This window comes from Cinclus cinclus, chromosome 3 (assembly GCF_963662255.1).
Source record: "Cinclus cinclus chromosome 3, bCinCin1.1, whole genome shotgun sequence".
Lineage (NCBI taxonomy): Eukaryota > Metazoa > Chordata > Aves > Passeriformes > Cinclidae > Cinclus > Cinclus cinclus.
The window spans coordinates 57,764,512-57,783,282 of record NC_085048.1 but is presented as its reverse complement, the minus strand read 5'-3'; the positions used below and the strand labels follow the sequence as shown (position 1 = coordinate 57,783,282).

General features: G+C 38.9%; 1 protein-coding gene across 1 annotated transcript; it reads right to left on the bottom strand.

The window, feature by feature from the left end:
• Window positions 1-1,242: 1,242 nt before the first annotated feature.
• Window positions 1,243-17,258, bottom strand: VIP (vasoactive intestinal peptide). Its single transcript, XM_062488981.1, has 6 exons — window positions 17,146-17,258; window positions 15,488-15,628; window positions 14,998-15,102; window positions 13,381-13,500; window positions 12,609-12,717; window positions 1,243-1,314 (listed from the first exon to the last, which is right to left on the bottom strand). Exons 1-6 carry the CDS (start codon window positions 17,256-17,258, stop codon window positions 1,243-1,245), a joined length of 660 nt encoding a protein of 219 aa, XP_062344965.1.
• Between the last annotated feature and the right edge of the window lie 1,513 nt (window positions 17,259-18,771).

The following is an 18,771-nucleotide window of genomic DNA, read 5'->3' as shown; positions in this document are numbered from 1 at the left end:
AAAATCCCTGCCAAGCAGGAGAGGAAGCATCTGTATGCGTGGTGGAGTGACATTTTTATGCTAGCAGATATTCAAGGGCTCTGAAAAGATTCAGATTCAGTAGGAAATGAATTTGAAAAAAAACACCTGAGGAAAGGCCATTTGACTTTTCTTTCTCCTTTAGTTTGGGGGCTTACCTTGACATTTAAAGTAATAACACCATCTGCAAAGTCATGTCTTATCCAGGAGTGCCATTATAACAAGTTGAACTCTTCCAGATTGGATGGAATAACAACTTGATTGTGGTCCTAATAGATTTCCCAGTTGCTTGCTGCAATCAAACCTACCTTTTTAACAGTGCTCATTGCTCATTAATTACATTTCCTCTCTTAATTTCTCCATTTCTTTCCTATTCCTTGAGGAGTATGGAAACAAGTACAACTAATAACCTCTGAATTATGTATGTGAATCATCCCAGAAACACGTGGTTTGGATCTTTCTCTAGGTCAAGAGGCTATTTTAGATACAGAATAATTTCTCATCTTTTGCTAGGGACTCATTGTGAACTTCAGTTCATCCAGAGGCTGTGTTAACAACTGGCTCTTAGGCAGGAATTTTCATTCTAAACTAATTAACATGTCCTAAATCTTAAACTACTATAAATGAGAAATAATTTGAGATGAGTGACTCACCTGATCATTCTTTTCTTTCCTATTAAATGCATTTAAACTCTCTGAGCGCTCTACCAAATGGACTTCAATTACCCTAACACCCTGACTGCTATGATTAAATGGATGTGGATATTTTTCTTATACCATGTTGCATTACAATATAAGTTTCAAGTTTAAAGATGTTACCTGGCAAAATGCATTATTTATGTGATTGTAATGGAGTTACAATATGCAAATAGAAAAGCAATTAGAAGCAGAACAATGCCTAAAACAGATATCTGTTTTCCCTGATAAGCTAATTCAATACAATAGTTTAGCATTTATTTCTGAGTAGCACTATACAGAAGGATCTCAAAATATTAAAATGTTGCATTTCTATCCTAATCCACAATATTTTTATTGTCTTGAATGGGATTCAATTCAGTTTTTCTCCTTATATGGGTCTTTCTCTAGATTACCCACAAAAACAGTGATACAGTCCATCTTCATATCTGTCCCCAGTTGCTAAGAGTCAGGGGGTTTTTGGGTGCACAAGAAAAATATTATATGTGAGCTAGATACAGCTTTCATTTTTGCAAATCTATAGAGCCATTCAAGTAACTACGACTTTGCAAGCACTTACAAAGTCCACAGAGAATCCAGGCCTCAAGTGCTGCATTCCTTCCTGTGGAACACAAAACCAAATTTAAAAAGTAAATTTTTTCAATAAGAAATTTTCTGAAGAGCCATGAATGTTGGATTCCAGTGACTCACTTTGGTGTTATAATGAACCTAAAGGTAATGGGAAAACAAAGTTTTGATTAACCATGTTTATGCTCTATGCTGCATGGTTTCCTTCAAATTGTCATTTTCCCTGGAAGGTCTAACCCTACCAAGAACTAGAAAGGCAGATATGGATGCAAATGTATGTTGGAATATATCTGTATTTATTTTGATGTACATTGAGTGAATTAATAAACATGCAGCAAAGCATATTTTCCCAATTGCATTTTATTTATCATGAAACATTAAAAATGGTGGCATGTGCTACATTTTTCTACCTAAAAATGTAGACTTCCTTAATTCTGAGTTGTATTTTTATATGTATGAGATTTCTCCATCTCTGGAAGTTTTTTGTGACCTAAAAGATTAATTATTCTCTACATTTCTGCATTTACTGATACATTTTAGGAAGTAAAATTGGTATATCTGCAATATTGTCATCCATCTAAATTTCTCTCAATCTGTAAATCTATACAACAAAGAAGCCAGTGTGAAACTCAGTTATTTTGACAAATAACAGATATCCATAGTGAAAAGCTTTACTATTTGCTGATATGTGATTTTTGTATATGTTGATTTGGAATAGAGCACTCAGATCCCTTGGATATTCAAGATCTTGTCCTTGTTATTACAGAAGAACCATATCAAATTACGAGTTTCATAAATGCACTAAGTTTATGAACTAGCAGCTTAAAATTAAAACTGGAACATGCTTCCATAATTATATAGGAAATTCCTATAGAATATATAAATATTCCATATATAGAATATATAATATAGAATATATAATATAGAATATTGAATTAATATATACTATAATACATAATATAATATAAGAAAATTATATCAACTTTTTATTTTGAAGTTATACTTAAAATAAAAAATAAAAATCTAATTCACCAAGCTAATATTTGCAGTACTTATACATTATATATTTAATATAAGACTCAATGAACAAATACAAAAGTTGTCATTCTGATTAAATTCTACAGTTATAGTAGCAGGTCTTTATGTACATATGATTAAGGAAATATTTTTAAGATCTTCATAACTGAAAGAAATTTAACCAGGAATATGAAGTATCAGGAGACACATGAAATCACAATCTTCACTGTAATTAAATGTAACTCTACACAATTTCTTTTGACCTAAGTAATAACAGTGATGTCCATCCAAGATGTGGCTGCAGCAGTTGTGCATCTGGAGAAAGGGTCACACTCCTGTAAGCCATAATAATTCAGAGAACTCATAGACATTCTGGCTCCTCCATCAAAATAGAAAGATAACAGTGTATCTGAAGAGTACTTTGCTTTAAAAGTTCTCCAAACATTTTATCCAGAGATGAGGGGTTCATTGATTAAATAAATTGTCTCCTAACTAAATCAAGTTATTTGAGACACTCTTCAAAATCCAGTCTCTTGGAATTCTTGTTTTCTGGCAGTGAATACTAGCAAAAGGAAAATAAGATTGAAAACATTCATTTGCCCGGGTTACAGTGCAACCAGCTTTAAGAAGTCTAAATAAATTTTGGTGTGTGTGTTTGAATGGTTCAGTTTAAAATTTTCTACCACTACCAAGTACAAATAGAACATAAGTTCTTTTTCAATTTACTCTTATTTGGTTTTATTCTGTTTCCTTGTGCAAAACATTTGCAATATTAGCAGTTTAAGCTTGTATCCAAACTGCAGAATGCAGAAGGAAAATGATAGCTAGACCAGATGTCATTGGTAGCTTGTTATTTGTACACTTTACTTAAAATTATTGTCTGAATTAAAGTCTTTAATTAACACATGCCTGAAAAGCTGTCATAGAAGAAACAGAACAAAAAGCAAAAAAATTAAACTGAATTAATTTTTTCTCTTAGTTATTTTGCATATGTGTAATTGCTCTAGTAGATTTATAGGGTGTGTCTAGTGCATCTAAGCATTAAAAACCAGAAGTTTTTCCAACATTTGACCTGTACATCTCAGAAAATTAGACCTAACCAAGACTCTGTTTATGAAGATGACAATATAGAAATTATGAAGAAATATGCAAAGGTTTAATAATTCTTCAATTAAGTACGAGATCTTACTTTACAATTAATAAGGGCTGAGATTGTTCTTATTTTTTTCAGTAGCAGATTCTCCTGATGTTGATAATGCTCCACGAAGTTGTCTCTTTCCTGTAGTGTCATTCTATGATGCATCTTGTGATGTAAATAAGTTACAATGAGATGTTCTTTCAAATTTTCTTGTTTATGTCCAGTAATAAAAAGAAGCCTAAAATAATAGTAGGTGCTCAGGGAAATGTACACTAGAAAAAAAAAATCTTGACCAGTCAGATCTAGCCAAAAAAGAATGCTCGTTACTCTGTATCTGTGTTGTGGGCTGAGTTTGGAATACTGCGGTTCCTGAGCCTGCCAAAACTCCTCTATTGATACACAGCTCTTGCAAAATGTAATCACATAAATGTAGGTTATAACAGCCTAAAATCTGCTTTAAATTTTGCCAGAAAGCGTGTAGAAATCCTTGCAACCATAATATTTTCTGCTGTTGTCTGTCATTGCAAATACAGAGTGAAACTGGGGCAGGAAAGGTTCTCCTTCATTGGTTTCTTCACTTGTTAACAGAAAATAATTTGACAGTCCATATGCATTATAATTATGCAGCATGCTGTTTAAACACTGAGGACTATCATTCAACAAACAAAAATTAGTATAAAACCTAATATGTCTTTGAAGCAGAATTTCTGATTTCTCTCAGGGAATTGTTAAGAGGTAATGTTATTAGAAATGTAACATGGAACATTTATATGGATTAGTTTTTTTACAGAGATAAGTTGTCTAGTGGCCATGGACTTTCTTACTAATCAGATCCTGCAAACCTATTTATAAAGCACAGCCAAGGAAAAGTCTCATTGAAATGTCATTCTGACTTTACCAGGTGAAGTTCTGTTTGTTCCAACACTGAAGAGCAATCTAATTACCTCATACATGATTCCAGAACCCTTCAGAACACTGTAAATGTGAAAAAGCTATTCAACAGTGCTAAGGCTGGGGAAATGAAATTTTGAATTAGCCATTCTTTGGGAAAATACATTTAAATGGAGCCTGAAAGTTACAGAATGTGCAATACCCAATTAAATTTGATCTTTACAGAATCAAACCCCTTCTCTATGAAAGTAGGGTACATTGAGCACTTGTATTCTCACCTGTACTGAACACAGTATGAATCATAAATCAAAGAGCAATGACCCAAGTAGTCCACTCAGCTGGATTTCTTTATTCCTGCACAGCAGTAGACTAATGATCCAGAAGGTAATCCCTGTTGTAATCCTTTAGCTATGGATGAAAGGAGACCCTCAGCATCACTGGCACTACACTTTACCATGATATTTTAATATACATGACATAAATACAAAAATGAGTGCTTGTCTGGCTCTCTTCCATCTTCATTTTGAAGAACTAATGTGGATGACAGGCCATTGTGTGAACTATACTACTCACTACTCACAGGGCAAGTTAGAGGACATATAGCTGTTTTTACCCTAATCTCCTAGATAGTGTGCTAGGGATTTGCTGTGAACTGATCTCCATTTTCCCTTCCTTAGGCTGCCAAAAGCCAGCAAAGAACCAGAGTTGCTCCTACTGCCACTGTCTATCCAGTATCAGAGAGGATGGAAGGGCAGCATGGGGGCTGCATTTGTCATTTCCCTTGGCTGTAAGTTAAGGAAATTGAATTAAAAATATAGGCTATAGCCATGTAGAAAGGATGCAGGGATCTAGGTGAAACTACCCAGTACTCATGGCAGTTGCATTTTTAAGAATGGAATTTTGCTTTACATGCATTTGAGATTGAATTGTCTCCCCCTTCACTTGCTCCAAAAAAGGTACACTGTATCAAGTGCTTGGTGATTCTGTTTTCTCAGCTTTAGAAATGTTTCACAAATGTTTGAGAAGCAACAACAAAAAAAATAGGCAGACTGAAAAATCAGCTCTTCCAAGACCTTCAACACAGAGGCCTTCAAAATCACCAGTCACTTTTCCTAAACGTCTGCAATGAAGAGACTTTGGGCTTAAGTTAGCAAACAGTCATTTAGGAGTGTTAAACTCATTACGGAACATGAGCCCACTGAGCATGGGGCTCCAGCACAGTCTTGGAAATACAGATTTGTTTACAAGATTAGACAAGACAGTTTCTTCAGCCTAAGAAAGCAGGGCTGGGAGGGAAAAGCAGTCTATAATTACATCGAGGAAGACAGGTCCCCGAAAAGAATAATGGTGCTCCTGAAATAGGGAGATTAGGATGGTAAAAAATGTTTGAAAAGATGTAGATCAGTCTAGGCTGCCAGTGAAAACAAGGTTCCCAACAAGTACAGCTGCTAGATCCATACAGCAGCAGAATTAAGGGACAAAATATCCAGCTGTGCTCCTGAGGGAGTTTGCTAGGTCAATGAATGAACTTGCAAGATATGAGGTCCTCTGACAGCAAGAGATGGCTATTTCTTCTCAAAGCAAAAGTCTTAAACCTACAGGAAACAGACAGCCCTATGTAAACTAAGTTTTACATCAGGTACTTCTTTGAAGATATAGTCTTCACCTGCTCTACCTCAACATTTGCCAGTTTCTTCTTTCTTGCTACAAGCTCAAGACCAGAGCTCTGACACCAGCTTTGGAACTCCAAGTACTTACACAGTAAGTACTCCAAGAATTTACATAGTACACTGCTATGGAAGGAATCTCCAGATGGGACTGAAACTGTTGACACCAAACCTTGAACTTTCAGACTCTTCTTTCTTTTTAACCAAGACTTGGTCTTTCTGCATAAATTATATATCCTTAGCCTTTTCATGAAGAGTCTTCCTAGAATGCAGTAGTTTGCTTTCTATACTTCTTAATAAGAGAAAATTGCTTGCTTAAACCAGTGTGCAGATGTTCTGGCTGTGATTATGGGAAGAGGGGCTGTCTGAAAAACAAAGATTAAGAACTGTGTCAGAATAGAGACAAATGGTGATAAGACATCTGTCAAACATACTTGTGGCTACTTTCTATGAAAAGCAATTCAATAGTGTATAAAACAAGCAAAGAAATAGGAGCCTCCCAGGCTTCATATAAATGAATTCTCTATCAAAAAGCTGATATGTAAAATCTTGACGCTTCCCAGTCAATAGCTTTGCAATTTCATAAGCTACTACCAAAGCTGCTGCTCTGAGTAGGTTTCCTAAGTAGAAAGGTCTTCATAGATACATCTCATATAACAGAAGACAGAGACTGTTTTTAGATTTTCTTCTCCTTTCCTGCCATGCCACAAATAGGGTATGTGTTGGATAGATTCTGACTAGAAAACTATTAAATAATTGCATCTACATACCAAAAGCATTTATATCCCATGTTTAGAAATTACTTAGGCTATTAGAAGCTGTGATCTCATTGAAATGTTCAGAGCAGTTCTAGAAAATTATCTTATTCACTCTTCTTGTGTACATTCTTCTAAGCATATTATCCTATGCAAAAGTTGATCTAATACTAAATCATCTCATCAGTGAGGAAGAACAAGATCCTTTTACTCTTTCTTTCATCTCATTATGGAAACAGCCCCCATTCTTTCCCAAAATTATGCTCTACTAAAAATATTGTTCTTAACATGATAATGTTGATATTTAGATATTTATCTCTTTTTACTGCATCATTATGGTTTATGGAACTTTTAGTTTAATTTTGAATAGTCAATCATATTTTTATTTACAAGTGTTGAATAATTAAGTTTCTGAAAATATTTATCCTCATAAGGAAAAAAATGTTTTTTTCCCTCTCCCTGAGTGGCCTGCATACATGTGTGTGCAAAACTGAAATAAAACCTCTCCTACTTGTTTACATCAGAAGAAGAAAATGCATCAAATCATTCTTTGGACTTTTTAAAGATTGGTGTGAAAGATGGGTTCCTAGTTTCCTACTTATAGTTCTAAACCAATTTGGCAAGCTGGCAAGCAATTTGTCTGTGACTGCTTCATATCAGAAAAGAGAAAAGCTGGAAATATTGCAGTTGCCTGAGCGAGCACAAGCCCCGGGAGGACAGGCGTTCTGTTTGGTGTATCCAAGGAGAGGTCGGTCTTTTCTGCCAGTCACACAACAAGTGGGAAGTCTCCAGTGGTAAGTTAGGGACTGTTTGTGAACAGGAGAGCCTGCTCCTGCAAATCTGGCTGTGCCAGGTTCTCTGCAATATTCCTCTCCATCAACAAGGCTGGCAGTTCTGAGATTGCTGTGCCCTAAACTTCTGCTCTAATTGCTCTTTTCAAAAGCAAAGGTATATATTCATACAGCAACGTTGCAAGGCAGCAGTGAGATTATTAGAGTGTGGGAAAGCCTGTGGTAAGTGGGAGGAGGGAGAGAGAAAATTAGGAAACATAAAAGAGGTAGTGGAAAGCATAAGCAATATCACTAAAAGCAGTTGGCAGCCTTTTCCATTTCCCTGCCCCAAATATCTTGCAAGCAAATAAATTATTCCTGTGTGCATATATCTTTATCCAAAAGTCCATCTTTGGGGAGAATTCAATATGCCCATACACAAAATTATAAATATGCTTTGGATCAAAGCTACCCATTTCCATAGTTTTTAAAGAGAATTTTTTTCTCAGACTTTCAAGGTGGAAAAAACACTCATAGCTCCTCAAATCAATTTAAAATGTCAGAGGAGCTGTTAGGGTTTTATTCATTTTTAATGTGCTTTATTAGCTGCAATCTTAAATTGTTTTGTCAACTTTTGTAATTCTCATGATGCTATACACAATTCTGACTGTTCTTGAATGGATGATGAATGCACAGATGCACACAAGCATGCAAATCCTCTCTATGGATTTAGGACCGAAAAAGATCCTCTTCTAGTAGTGGTGAAGATGCACTTGAAGGTGATTCTGTACCTTTCCATAAGAGCTCCAAAGGGAAGCTTTAAAAAGCAAACCCCATTTGATAAAACAAAAACTAATTAGTTCTCTCCTGTGAGACCACAGGTATTCCTACCGTGGATTAGAAGTGAAATTCTGAAGAAACATGGCAAGATTTTCCTTTAATATATACCTTAATAACCCATCACAGTTTTATTCCTTCCTCCCCAGAGGTTGCGTTTTGTGTCAGTGGTGCTGCTCTAAATCTCCTGGGTGTTTTTTCCCTCCTAGCAGTTCTCCTGACACTTCTTTTGGGGCTGACTTCTTCATTCTCCTAATAATGATATGTTTTGATTCTGATCTTAAGATATTTTGCAGGTGGGCTGTAAGATTGGTGGGATGTATGAAATCATTGACAGGATGAAAACTTTTGTCATTCAGTGAAATGTTACAATTTCTCTTCAATTTTATCATTTAACCTTACCACTTGCCCATGGGCTTGAGGCGAACAATGTTACCTCTTCCTCAATTAACTCCTCTCACTGTATTAATTGGGTTTTAAATCTTCTAAGGAGAGTAAAAGGTTGCTGTAATAAGTTAAAAGCCATCCTTTAACAGACATACCAAGCCAAAGATATTATTCTGTATGTTAGTGCCTCTCCTGTCAGTGCTAGGTTTTGCTACAATGTACACAAAATACAGCATGCTTTTTAGACTGTCACTATTTGCTAACCCTCAGAGGATGCTACCATGGTATTATTGAACTATTACAATGTGTGTGTGTATATATCTATACATATGATTTCCTAGTAATTGTCTCTGTTTTCTTCTTCACCTTCATGTATCAGAGAAAATACAGGTTCCAAATTCTGCAGTTTTCTATGGAGAACAAAATATCAGGAATATCGGGAAGATAATACATTAGACATGGAAGACAAGCTCTTCCATCAGGTGCCTTATTGATAAGCTGGAAACAAAACCAAAAAAAAATTAAAAGAAAAATTAAAAAAAATATTTCTGGAATTGTGTACTCAAAAGTTTAATTATTCTAGATTTTGTTACTTTAAATTGAGTGAATGGCATACATTAAAAAAAACTCTGTGCATAAAGGCGGATGTAGCTTTGCTTCTGGTTGTTTTTTTTCACTTATTTTTTCATTATTACATCTTACAGAAATACTAACCCAGTTCAAACTGCACTGAGGAATATTTTTAAGAAAGTATTATAGCATCAGTCTGTTAGTATCCTTCAAGTATTTACAAAGACGTTTTTGTTTTCAGATGTTCATAATATGATAGGAATTGGGGGTGGAAAATAACTTTTCAAGAGAAGACTTCAAAATTATGTCTTTTGTGAAAATATAACTTTTGTCAACCACTCATTGGCTTAGGCTAAAATAGATTCTGTCAAGGCTAGATAGAAATAGCAATATTAGCACCTGATCTGTGAAAGCTGGTATTCTTTTGAAATGCAGTTGCCAATATTCAAAAAATTTGCAAATCTGAGGGCTACATATTTATGAGAACTAGTCTCCATAAATCTCAGATTTTATCATGTTAGAAGTTTCTTTCTAAATGAGAACAGTAAACTTGTAAGTGAAACTTGCAAAACAGTTTTATCACTATGTGTGCATATGTATGATTTATAAAAATACTTGAAATTCCAAATTGAGCTTGTAAGTAGGTCTGATAAGTTTTTCTACTTTCTACATCAGTGCTGTAAATCAAACAGCTGCAAATTTTCAGTTCCATTGTCATCTACAATAGAAAGCTACAGAAAAGGGGTCTGGAGGTTTATTTACTTGTCTTTCTAAAATCATATAGCATAAATCAGTTTAAAATATTATCTTCCTGCTGTACAGACAGCAGGGACCTCTGCTTTTCCAGGTAACTGTAGCACTGATTCAAACCAGTAATAGCTTGCCATGATAATAAAATGATTTATTGTCTGCATATTTTGTAAATTACATTCATTCTGAAAAAATAGTAAACTGTCTTCAAGTCTATTTTATATATAAGCAATAGTTTCATCATCAAAGCTACAATTAAATGTTGAAGAACTGATGACTTTAGGCATCAAACAAGTCAAAAAATTTCATTCTTTTAGCACTTGGTCAGCTCCAGATCATCTGAAACACAACTGAAAATAAAGAAGACATTTCTGGTCTTAATATAATTTTTATGTTTGTGAAATATTAAAAATATGAACCAGAAGTAAAGATACTGCTGGAGGTCAAAAAATTTTTATTCTTACTCTTTTTTTCTTGGTGCTTGGTAAACTGCTAGAAAAGCATTCCCTTTTGCTTGGCAATAGCCTTCACAGATTTTTGTAAAGCAGTTTTATACACTTTGAATATCCTTCTCCTCTTGTTGTTACATATTCTTTATGAGGCTATCTAGAAATGTTTCCTTATTATTGCACAAGTTTTTCTGAAGTTGTAAAACACCTAAAATAAGCCAATTAATTAGTCATGATGGGCTCTTTTCAGCTGCACACTCATTTTCAAATGAATTTATTGAAGTAAAGGATTTACAGCATATGGACTCACAGACTTCTCATGAGTTAAACTGGCATCCATATGTACAGCTTTCAGTAGAGAACTCTAGAGTAATATTTACAATGTAAATATCAACTTTTATTATGTAAGAAACAAATATATCACAACTTTCACTTCACAACGTATTTGTTCTGGTTTGATGACTAAAGTCATCTCTTTGAAATACTATGTGGAACTCAAAAATAGCTTGTTCTTGTCATAGACTTTACCAGGTGTCCTTCAGAGGTCCTGAAAAGCAAAGGAGAGATGTGCTTTAGAAGTCGCTTTTGCAAGCAGTAGCATCATGAGGTGTATGAGGGTAGACAGCAGGCAATGAGTAACACTTGATATAAAAAGCAGTTGCTGAGCTTGGGACTGATAAGCTGAGATGTGGCTGCTCACAGGAGTTTGGTGTGCATTACAGTCAGACAAGACCATGGGATGAGGAAAGAAAGGTTGAAGGACTAGAGAAAAATGTTACTGCAGATCAGCCTACAGCACAGAACTGCTGGCTTTGAAAAAAACCTGTATCCTTGAAATGGATACACAAATTCAGGTTGCTCATTCCATACTGCATTAGCAACAGAGCACTGCAATAAAATGACAACTAACAGCCAATACTGATTCACGTACGGACAGATCTGCCTCATCAATAAAGTCAATAAAAATGGAAAGGACTGAAAATATTTTCAGGAAGACATCTGCGACCTACCACACCACTACTCTTTCTCCCTTTGTTAATGCCAGAACTTTGAGAAGGTTATCAAAAAATCCAAGACCAGATATTTTTTGTATTAATCTTGTCTGGAAAGAAGATTTCTTTCCAGAACCATGTTGCTTATAAATTATTTAATTCCTCAATGCATAGGCAGTTTATGTCCTTTCTAACCTTTGGGAACTTTAGAGGAAGTGCCACATTTGTGGAAAGGAAAAGAACATGTTCTCATTTTGTTTCAGTCTTGAAAGGAAAATATGTCTTTTTTGGGGCAAAGGGGTGGGTGGTTGGGTATGCTACAAGAAAAGACATTTCTCTAAATTTTATCTTCAAGAGTAGCCTTTTAATCTTTTTTTCTTACTTTTTGAGCCCCAGATGAATGCAAAAAAATATCCTATCATCAATTTCATAATGCACTTTCAACAGTACCAAGCCAAATTTTCTTTTACCTTACCCCTTCAATGTTATATTCTTGCAAGTGTTGATGTAGAAGGGTTTACGTTTCAGTAAACAAAAAAAAAAAAAATTTTGATTGACTCCCAAAAAATAGTAGTAGCTGAATAGTAGTAGCTGAATGGAAAACAGTAACAGCAAGATTTGTATGTCAAATACATTCTTAATGCATAAGGTTCATCTTGCTGATGCTCTTAGTTCTAGGGGCAATTCCTATCTAATGAAAAAGACATTAAACAAAAGCTGCAGCATTTTTTAAATTAAAAGAAATACCCTCAAGTTTGTTATCTGAAGAAATAATGATCTTTGTAATTAAAAATGAGTCACTTCTGGTTTTATGCTGCAGTGCACACTGCTTGAAACACCCAAGTGAGTTAGGTGCATTATGAACAGTGCCATTTAATTAGGAATTTTCAATAGCAGCAATCATGGGAAAACTTAAAGCTTATTATTAAAATTATTATTTTATTCAGAAACAATCTCTGTAGAAACATCAAGCTTTTCATGGAAAATAACTCCCTTTCCTAGATTATTTTGATTTTCTGATAGGCCACACTTCATGTACAATTAATCTCATTTTATGGGTCAAGTCAAGTAACAGATAGCAAGAGAAAAGACAATCTTGGCATACCAGTGGGAGGTGGCTCAGCAGCTCATCTACAGAATCATAGTTTTCTGAAAAGGATGGTTCAAGAAGTTCTGCTTCATCTCGAAGTTTAGCAGGATTTAGTTCTTCCTGGCTGTTGTGGATCAGAAACAAGTTTTATTGCTCTCAGAAGAAAAAGAAAAGAAAGCAAAGCCTCCTTCTCCTGTAGCTTCTGCACATTTTCTTACACTTAAACCCAAGTGCTACAGAACATATGAAATAGCATGTTTAATGAATAATGAGACATGATATTTAAAAGCAGTTGTTCTAAATGAGTGAATATACTAACAGAATACAAGGTCTGCAAAAACATATGCTGGCACGTCTCACCTATACTGATTAGGATGTATAGTCCTTCAGAGATTTTCAAATTTTCATTTCATGTGTCTACAGAGAGGCAAATTTTCAACATATTTCTTGATAAAATTGTTGTTAAGATTCCATAGCTCCATGGGTTTTATTCCTTAAGTTTTTTTCTAAATAAAAACAATTTAAGAATCTGTTGGAAGATTTTTAAACTTGCCAGATGTCAGTCGTCTCCTCTTTATTCTTCTATTCTAATCGGATCATGGTGACTGTTGCAGTCAGGGAAAAAATATTGTCTGTATTTGAAAACCATGCTATAAACTATGCTATCAAGTCATTAATGGCCAGTGCTTTTTGTTTGTCCTATCTGTATGCATACATGGATGTAAACCTTTTCTGTGTTAGTGCCATAGAAGTATGGAAAGGATATATATGTGCTTTCCTCTAGTACCTTCTTTTTCCAGTTAAAACTGAGTTTAAGTACTTCTTCACAGCCATCTGCTTTCGAAAGCGGCTGTAGTTGTCAGTGAAGACAGCATCAGAGTGGCGTTTGACAGGACTGTCCTGGGAGCTGGCAATACAATTACAAAAGAAAAATTAAGAGACTGTATCTGTTTAAAAGAAAATACCATTAAATGAGTGAAATAAGCTTTATGATATTGATTAGCCTAATAAAATCAAATTTTCATTTCAGCCTTCATTCCCATCTATTACTTTGGATCTTTCTTCTGCTGAAAAGAAGCCACTGCTTCCACTACTTGCTATGTATTTTAATAACAAGGATCAAACCCCAAACATTGTTATTCAGCCTTTTGGGGCACACCTTCCACTGATTGTTCTCTCTTCTCAGTTTTGCCATAGCCTATGCAATTAGGATATATAGTCAATGATTTCTGGAGTCCTTGTCCCAGGAGTTCTGCAAGATCAAGTGGCTAAGTGTGGTATTCATTACTCACTCCTGCTTGTTCTCACACCCCAGGTTCCATCTTCTCATAAACAGATTTTATTCTATCATTTGTGGGAACATATTTCAGTACAATGCCAAGGTACAACCTGGTTTGAGTTGCAATAAATTCTTAAAGGACTAAATCACTGCTCACACTGAACTCACTGGAGGTGTAGTATGCCACTGAGGAAAGTTAGAATGCATCATCCCATAAGTAGCTATAAATGCTTGTTCTAAGGTTTCAAAAGACATAACACACCTTGTGAAAGCCAAACCTGGAGGCCTTTTCTTCGTACACAATCTTGGGAAATGTCAGGGTGTTCTGTTTTAAATGGTCTATGTTAGTTTACAGCATATGAGAAACTGGAACTGTATGTTCTGGTACAAAAGCAGCACTGACATAAATGGAGGACCTAATTTTTACTCAGCTTTTGAGCATATGAAGTAGGCACTCAGTGGTATTGTCACAGTGTCTAACAGTTGCTGCTTATGGATTTGAAAACAAGAAAGTATACAGTGATCCTACCCAGCACCCTATGTGCACTACCCAGTGCCCATTAGTTTATTAACATATTGGTCTGGAAGTTTTATTCAGACCCCTAGTCTATGAATTAGCTGTATTCTTTTTTGAAGTCTGCTGCAATACAGATCTTACAAATATCTATCAATGTGTTCTACAGCAGGAAAAAAACATACCTTCACATATTCCCTATAAACCAATCATTTCTTGATTTCGTTGTTGTTAAGTACTGAGTAATCAATCACTCTGTATTTACTTTTGCCACTCATCCACCAAGATAGTAAAAACACTACCGAAAAAAAGAACTAGCAATTTGGCATGATAATCACTATAGCATTTCCAGTACATACTATACATGCTTTGTGCAGTGTCTGTTTCTCTACCTCTCACAGATGTGTCAGGAATAAATAGTAACATACTCATTTAGTAATATCACTAAATACTTATATAGGATGTTCGTCTCCCCTGTAATTATATAACCTTCTCTCTCAGTATCTCTAAATCACAAAAGGGAGACCTTGGCTACAGAAGGGTAAAAAAAAAAAATGCCAATAAAGCCAGCTAGGAAAAAAAAAATCTACCTATAGTAAGTGTCACCTCACCTAACTCGTTTTCTAATAAGCGAATGCAGATATCTCTTCACAGCAAATTTAGCCAAAAGATGGCTGTAGACACTGGTGAAAATTCCATCAGCATGCCTTGCATTTCTGAAATGGACAATAAATAAACTCTACAATACAGCCTGGGTTTATATAATTTTGATAATGTTCATTTTGTAAACACAATGCCTTCCTTAATTTAACTATTGTACACCTTAAAGGGAACTAATTTAATAAAATAACTTCCAGATTTTCACAGTATACTTTTTTACTTCTTTCTGGAAAGCAAATGCATTCATCATGCCAGTATGCCAATACAATCAACATTTCTGCAGACATTCCTACTGCTACCACTATTCAAGCCGCGGCTGTGGGATTTTCTTCTGTAATTGAGTCTTCCTTTCCTGATTCTCAGTTTGAAAATGTCAATGATTTTTTGGCAGAAATCAAGTAGTCCGTCATCTCTTGTATTTATGATAATAAGGAAACTCACCTATCAATAATTCTGGACAGATCAAAATAGAATTTCTCATTTTCAGGTAGCGTGTTCTGCAAAATATCTGATTCTGACTTTAATGACCCACGGGCATGGTCAGGTTCACTGGCTCCATCAAATGGCATTCTGTTTCCCAATCTGTTGGAGGAAAAAAACATGTAAAGTACAGCTAGCTGAGGATATGCGACACTTTACTAGAGTTAACATTCTGGTTTGTGTCAAAATGCACATCTACCTACTTTAATTGGTAAGGCACTTCAAAGAAATCTGGATAATTCAGAAATCACTATCAGGTAGAATCCATGCTTAATTGTAGATCAATTGACATAATAGATCCCTCTCTCAAATTAATATTTTCTAGATACATATTGTCACTGAATGCAATTTATTCCAGCGCATAATGTATGACAATCACAGCACAAGTGACAACCATGAAGCTTTTCCTAACAACTGTATTTTGTATAAATGATGGATGCAATTAACAGCCACTACCTAAGCGAAAACTGTTCCTGAGATGGACTTACCTCCCAGTTAAGATAGAAGATGTGCATTGAAATGCAGATGGAAACAGTTCTTGGGCCTTCTCCAAAGAAAGCAAATACACCAAGAACTTCAAACTAAATAAAAAGTGCAGTCATGTATCTCTACGTGTTTTTATTCCCTCATGTGAGAAGCTAAAAATTCTTCACATTTGGTCTTTTAAAATGTGTCATGGCAATTGCTCTGTATGAACTGATGTACAGTTACTTCACATTTTCGTAAGCTGCAGTTTCTTGTGAAGTGTCGTATTTTATCAAGGGCAGTCTGTCTGCATAGCAGTAGTTTGGCATCATTCCTTCTGGCTGCTCTGATATTTTGTGGCAGACAAGAGGCTCCCATTGTTGTAGGAAACCCTTGCATGTAATGGCATGCAAAAATCACATACTAAAACTAACACAGACTTATGCCCTTGTAATTTTAAAGTCACTATTAGCACTATTTATGTATCTGATTCATGTAAGTCTTCCGTCTGGTAATAAAAAAGGTTCACAGTTGCTGTGTGAAACGAACCAGCTCAAGTAACACCTTTTCGAAGTCAGTCACAGTGCTTTTGTGCCTGTTTATCATTGGTCCTTCTACACTTTATGTTCCTCTTACATAAATGCAAACGTACCGTACTGCCATCTGATTTAATTTAGCTGAACCGCTAACAGCAACTTCAACCAGCCGAAGCATGCAGAGGTGCAAAACCTACCCTCCGCTCTGTGCCCATGGACCCGTTCACGTCCCGGAGCTCACCGTGACCCACATCCCGTCCTTCCCCCGCACACACCGCGGTCACCGCGGGGCACCCACCCAGCCCGTGGGACACCCACCCAGCCCGTGGGACAGCTCGGCTGCGGCCGCCTCCACAGGTGCGTGCGTGTCCCGGGGCTTTTCCAGGGTGGGTTCGACGGGCACCGGCCGGGACCGCCTGACCGCAGCCTCGCCGCGGATCCGCGCACCCGCCCGGCACTGGGATAACACCGACGGGAAGCGCCGCGCTGCGCGCTTCTTGGGAGGGCGTAGCGGGGGACTGGAGCTGCTCACAGCCCTTTTGGCCAGCGGCTGGGGCTGGGCAGGTCCGTGCGGGCCGAGGGGCTCGGAGCGGGGCGCGGAGCGGAGAGCGGCCTTACCGCGGGACGGGAGGGAAGGCGGCGCCCCGCGGGGGCAGCGCCCGCGCCCGCCAGCAGAGGGCGCTGAGGAGGGCGAGGGCGAGGAGGAGCGGGGAGGCGCCGCGGTGCTCCATGGCCGCCACCTGCGGAGGGAAGAGCGCAGCCGTCACCCTCCGACCCGGCCCGCCCGCACCCGCCGGCCCCGCGCTGGGGGACCGGGGCTTCGCCTCGGGCCGCAGAGCGACTGCCCCGGCCCCGCTCCCAACCCCGGTCTCTGTCCCGAAAGACGCCGCCGGCCAGCGGAGTCGTGATGCGGAGGAGCTGCCGGCGGCCAGGGAGAGCTGGCATCCCCGAAGGCGACCCCCGGCCCGGTGCGAGAGGCAGCGGTGCCCGGGGCTCCGCGGCTTAAGCAGTAACAAAGGAGGGTCCCGCCCCGGCTGCCCTGGGCTTTCAGAACCTCTCCCCGCTCCCCGACGGCCGAGATGTCTTCCCTGCAGGTCCGGGAGGGGAGAAGAGGAGCTAGGGTGAGGGACGGGGACATCCTTCCTCATCCGCCGGGAAGTTGCCGCTGTGGCGGGGAGAAAGTTACTCACGGAGCCGCGAATCCGTCGGTGGGTCTGGCTGGGCGGGCGCGGAGCGGAGCGGTGCTGGGGCAGTGCGCTCTGCTCCGCTGCGCGGCTGCCGGGGCGGCGGCAGAGGGTGAGGAGGAGGAGGAGGATGAAGAGGAGGGCTCCGTCTCGCCGCACGCTCTGAGCTGCCCGCCGCGCCACCGCGTTTTATAGCGTTTACACGTTTCTGCTTCCAAAGAAGCAATCACGTTACTGGACAGACGTCACCCTTCCCAAGGGGACGGTCGCTTTGCTCAGGACAGTCAGAGACTTATATTTAACACATGAGCAGTCGCTTACCTCTTCCCCCTTCCCCTCACCACCTCCCTCTCCCTCCGGCCATTATCTGATTTATGTTAATGATATAGTTTTGGAGGAGCGGAGCCCCGTCGGAGGGGTGATTCCGCCTCTCCGGACGGGAGAGCAGGCGGCCGTCGGGGTCTGCGGGGGCACGCCACACCGCGCATCCCTGCCCGCACCCGGGATAGCCGGCGCGAAGGTGGCTGCGCTCTCCGGGGCCCTCAGCTCCCCCAACACTCCCCCAGCCCCCGTGCCGCCCCGAGGAACCCCTTCCGCGCCGTGGGGTTGCTCCTTTCCCGAGCTCCTCGGCAGTGCTCCAGTGCTAAACTGGTCCCGCTCCTTCCCTGGCACATGCAAGTCCCTGAGGGGAGTTCCTGCCCGAGGCACGCAGGGAGTTGGTGTGAAAAACAAAATTTTCTTAGGGGTTTCAGTTTGATTTTAGCAGGTGTCGGGGCGTTTTCTACTCTTTGCTAGTTTGTTTAAACTGCGTGCGTGTTCGTGGAACACGGATTTAACCCCCACGCCCAAGGGCCGCGTGATGCAGCCATGCACGGCGGGTGCTTGTGACGGTTCCGCGGATCCCGGAACCGGCAGGCGCTGCACGGGAGCGCAGGGAGCGCGGCTGGAGCGTATGTTAAACCCCCCTGAGCAGGAGGGGGATGAGCTCTTCCTCCCAAGGTGGCTTAACCCCAAACCTCGGGGATGCCCCAGCCAGGGAGAATCGGTTTCAAGCCTTTGA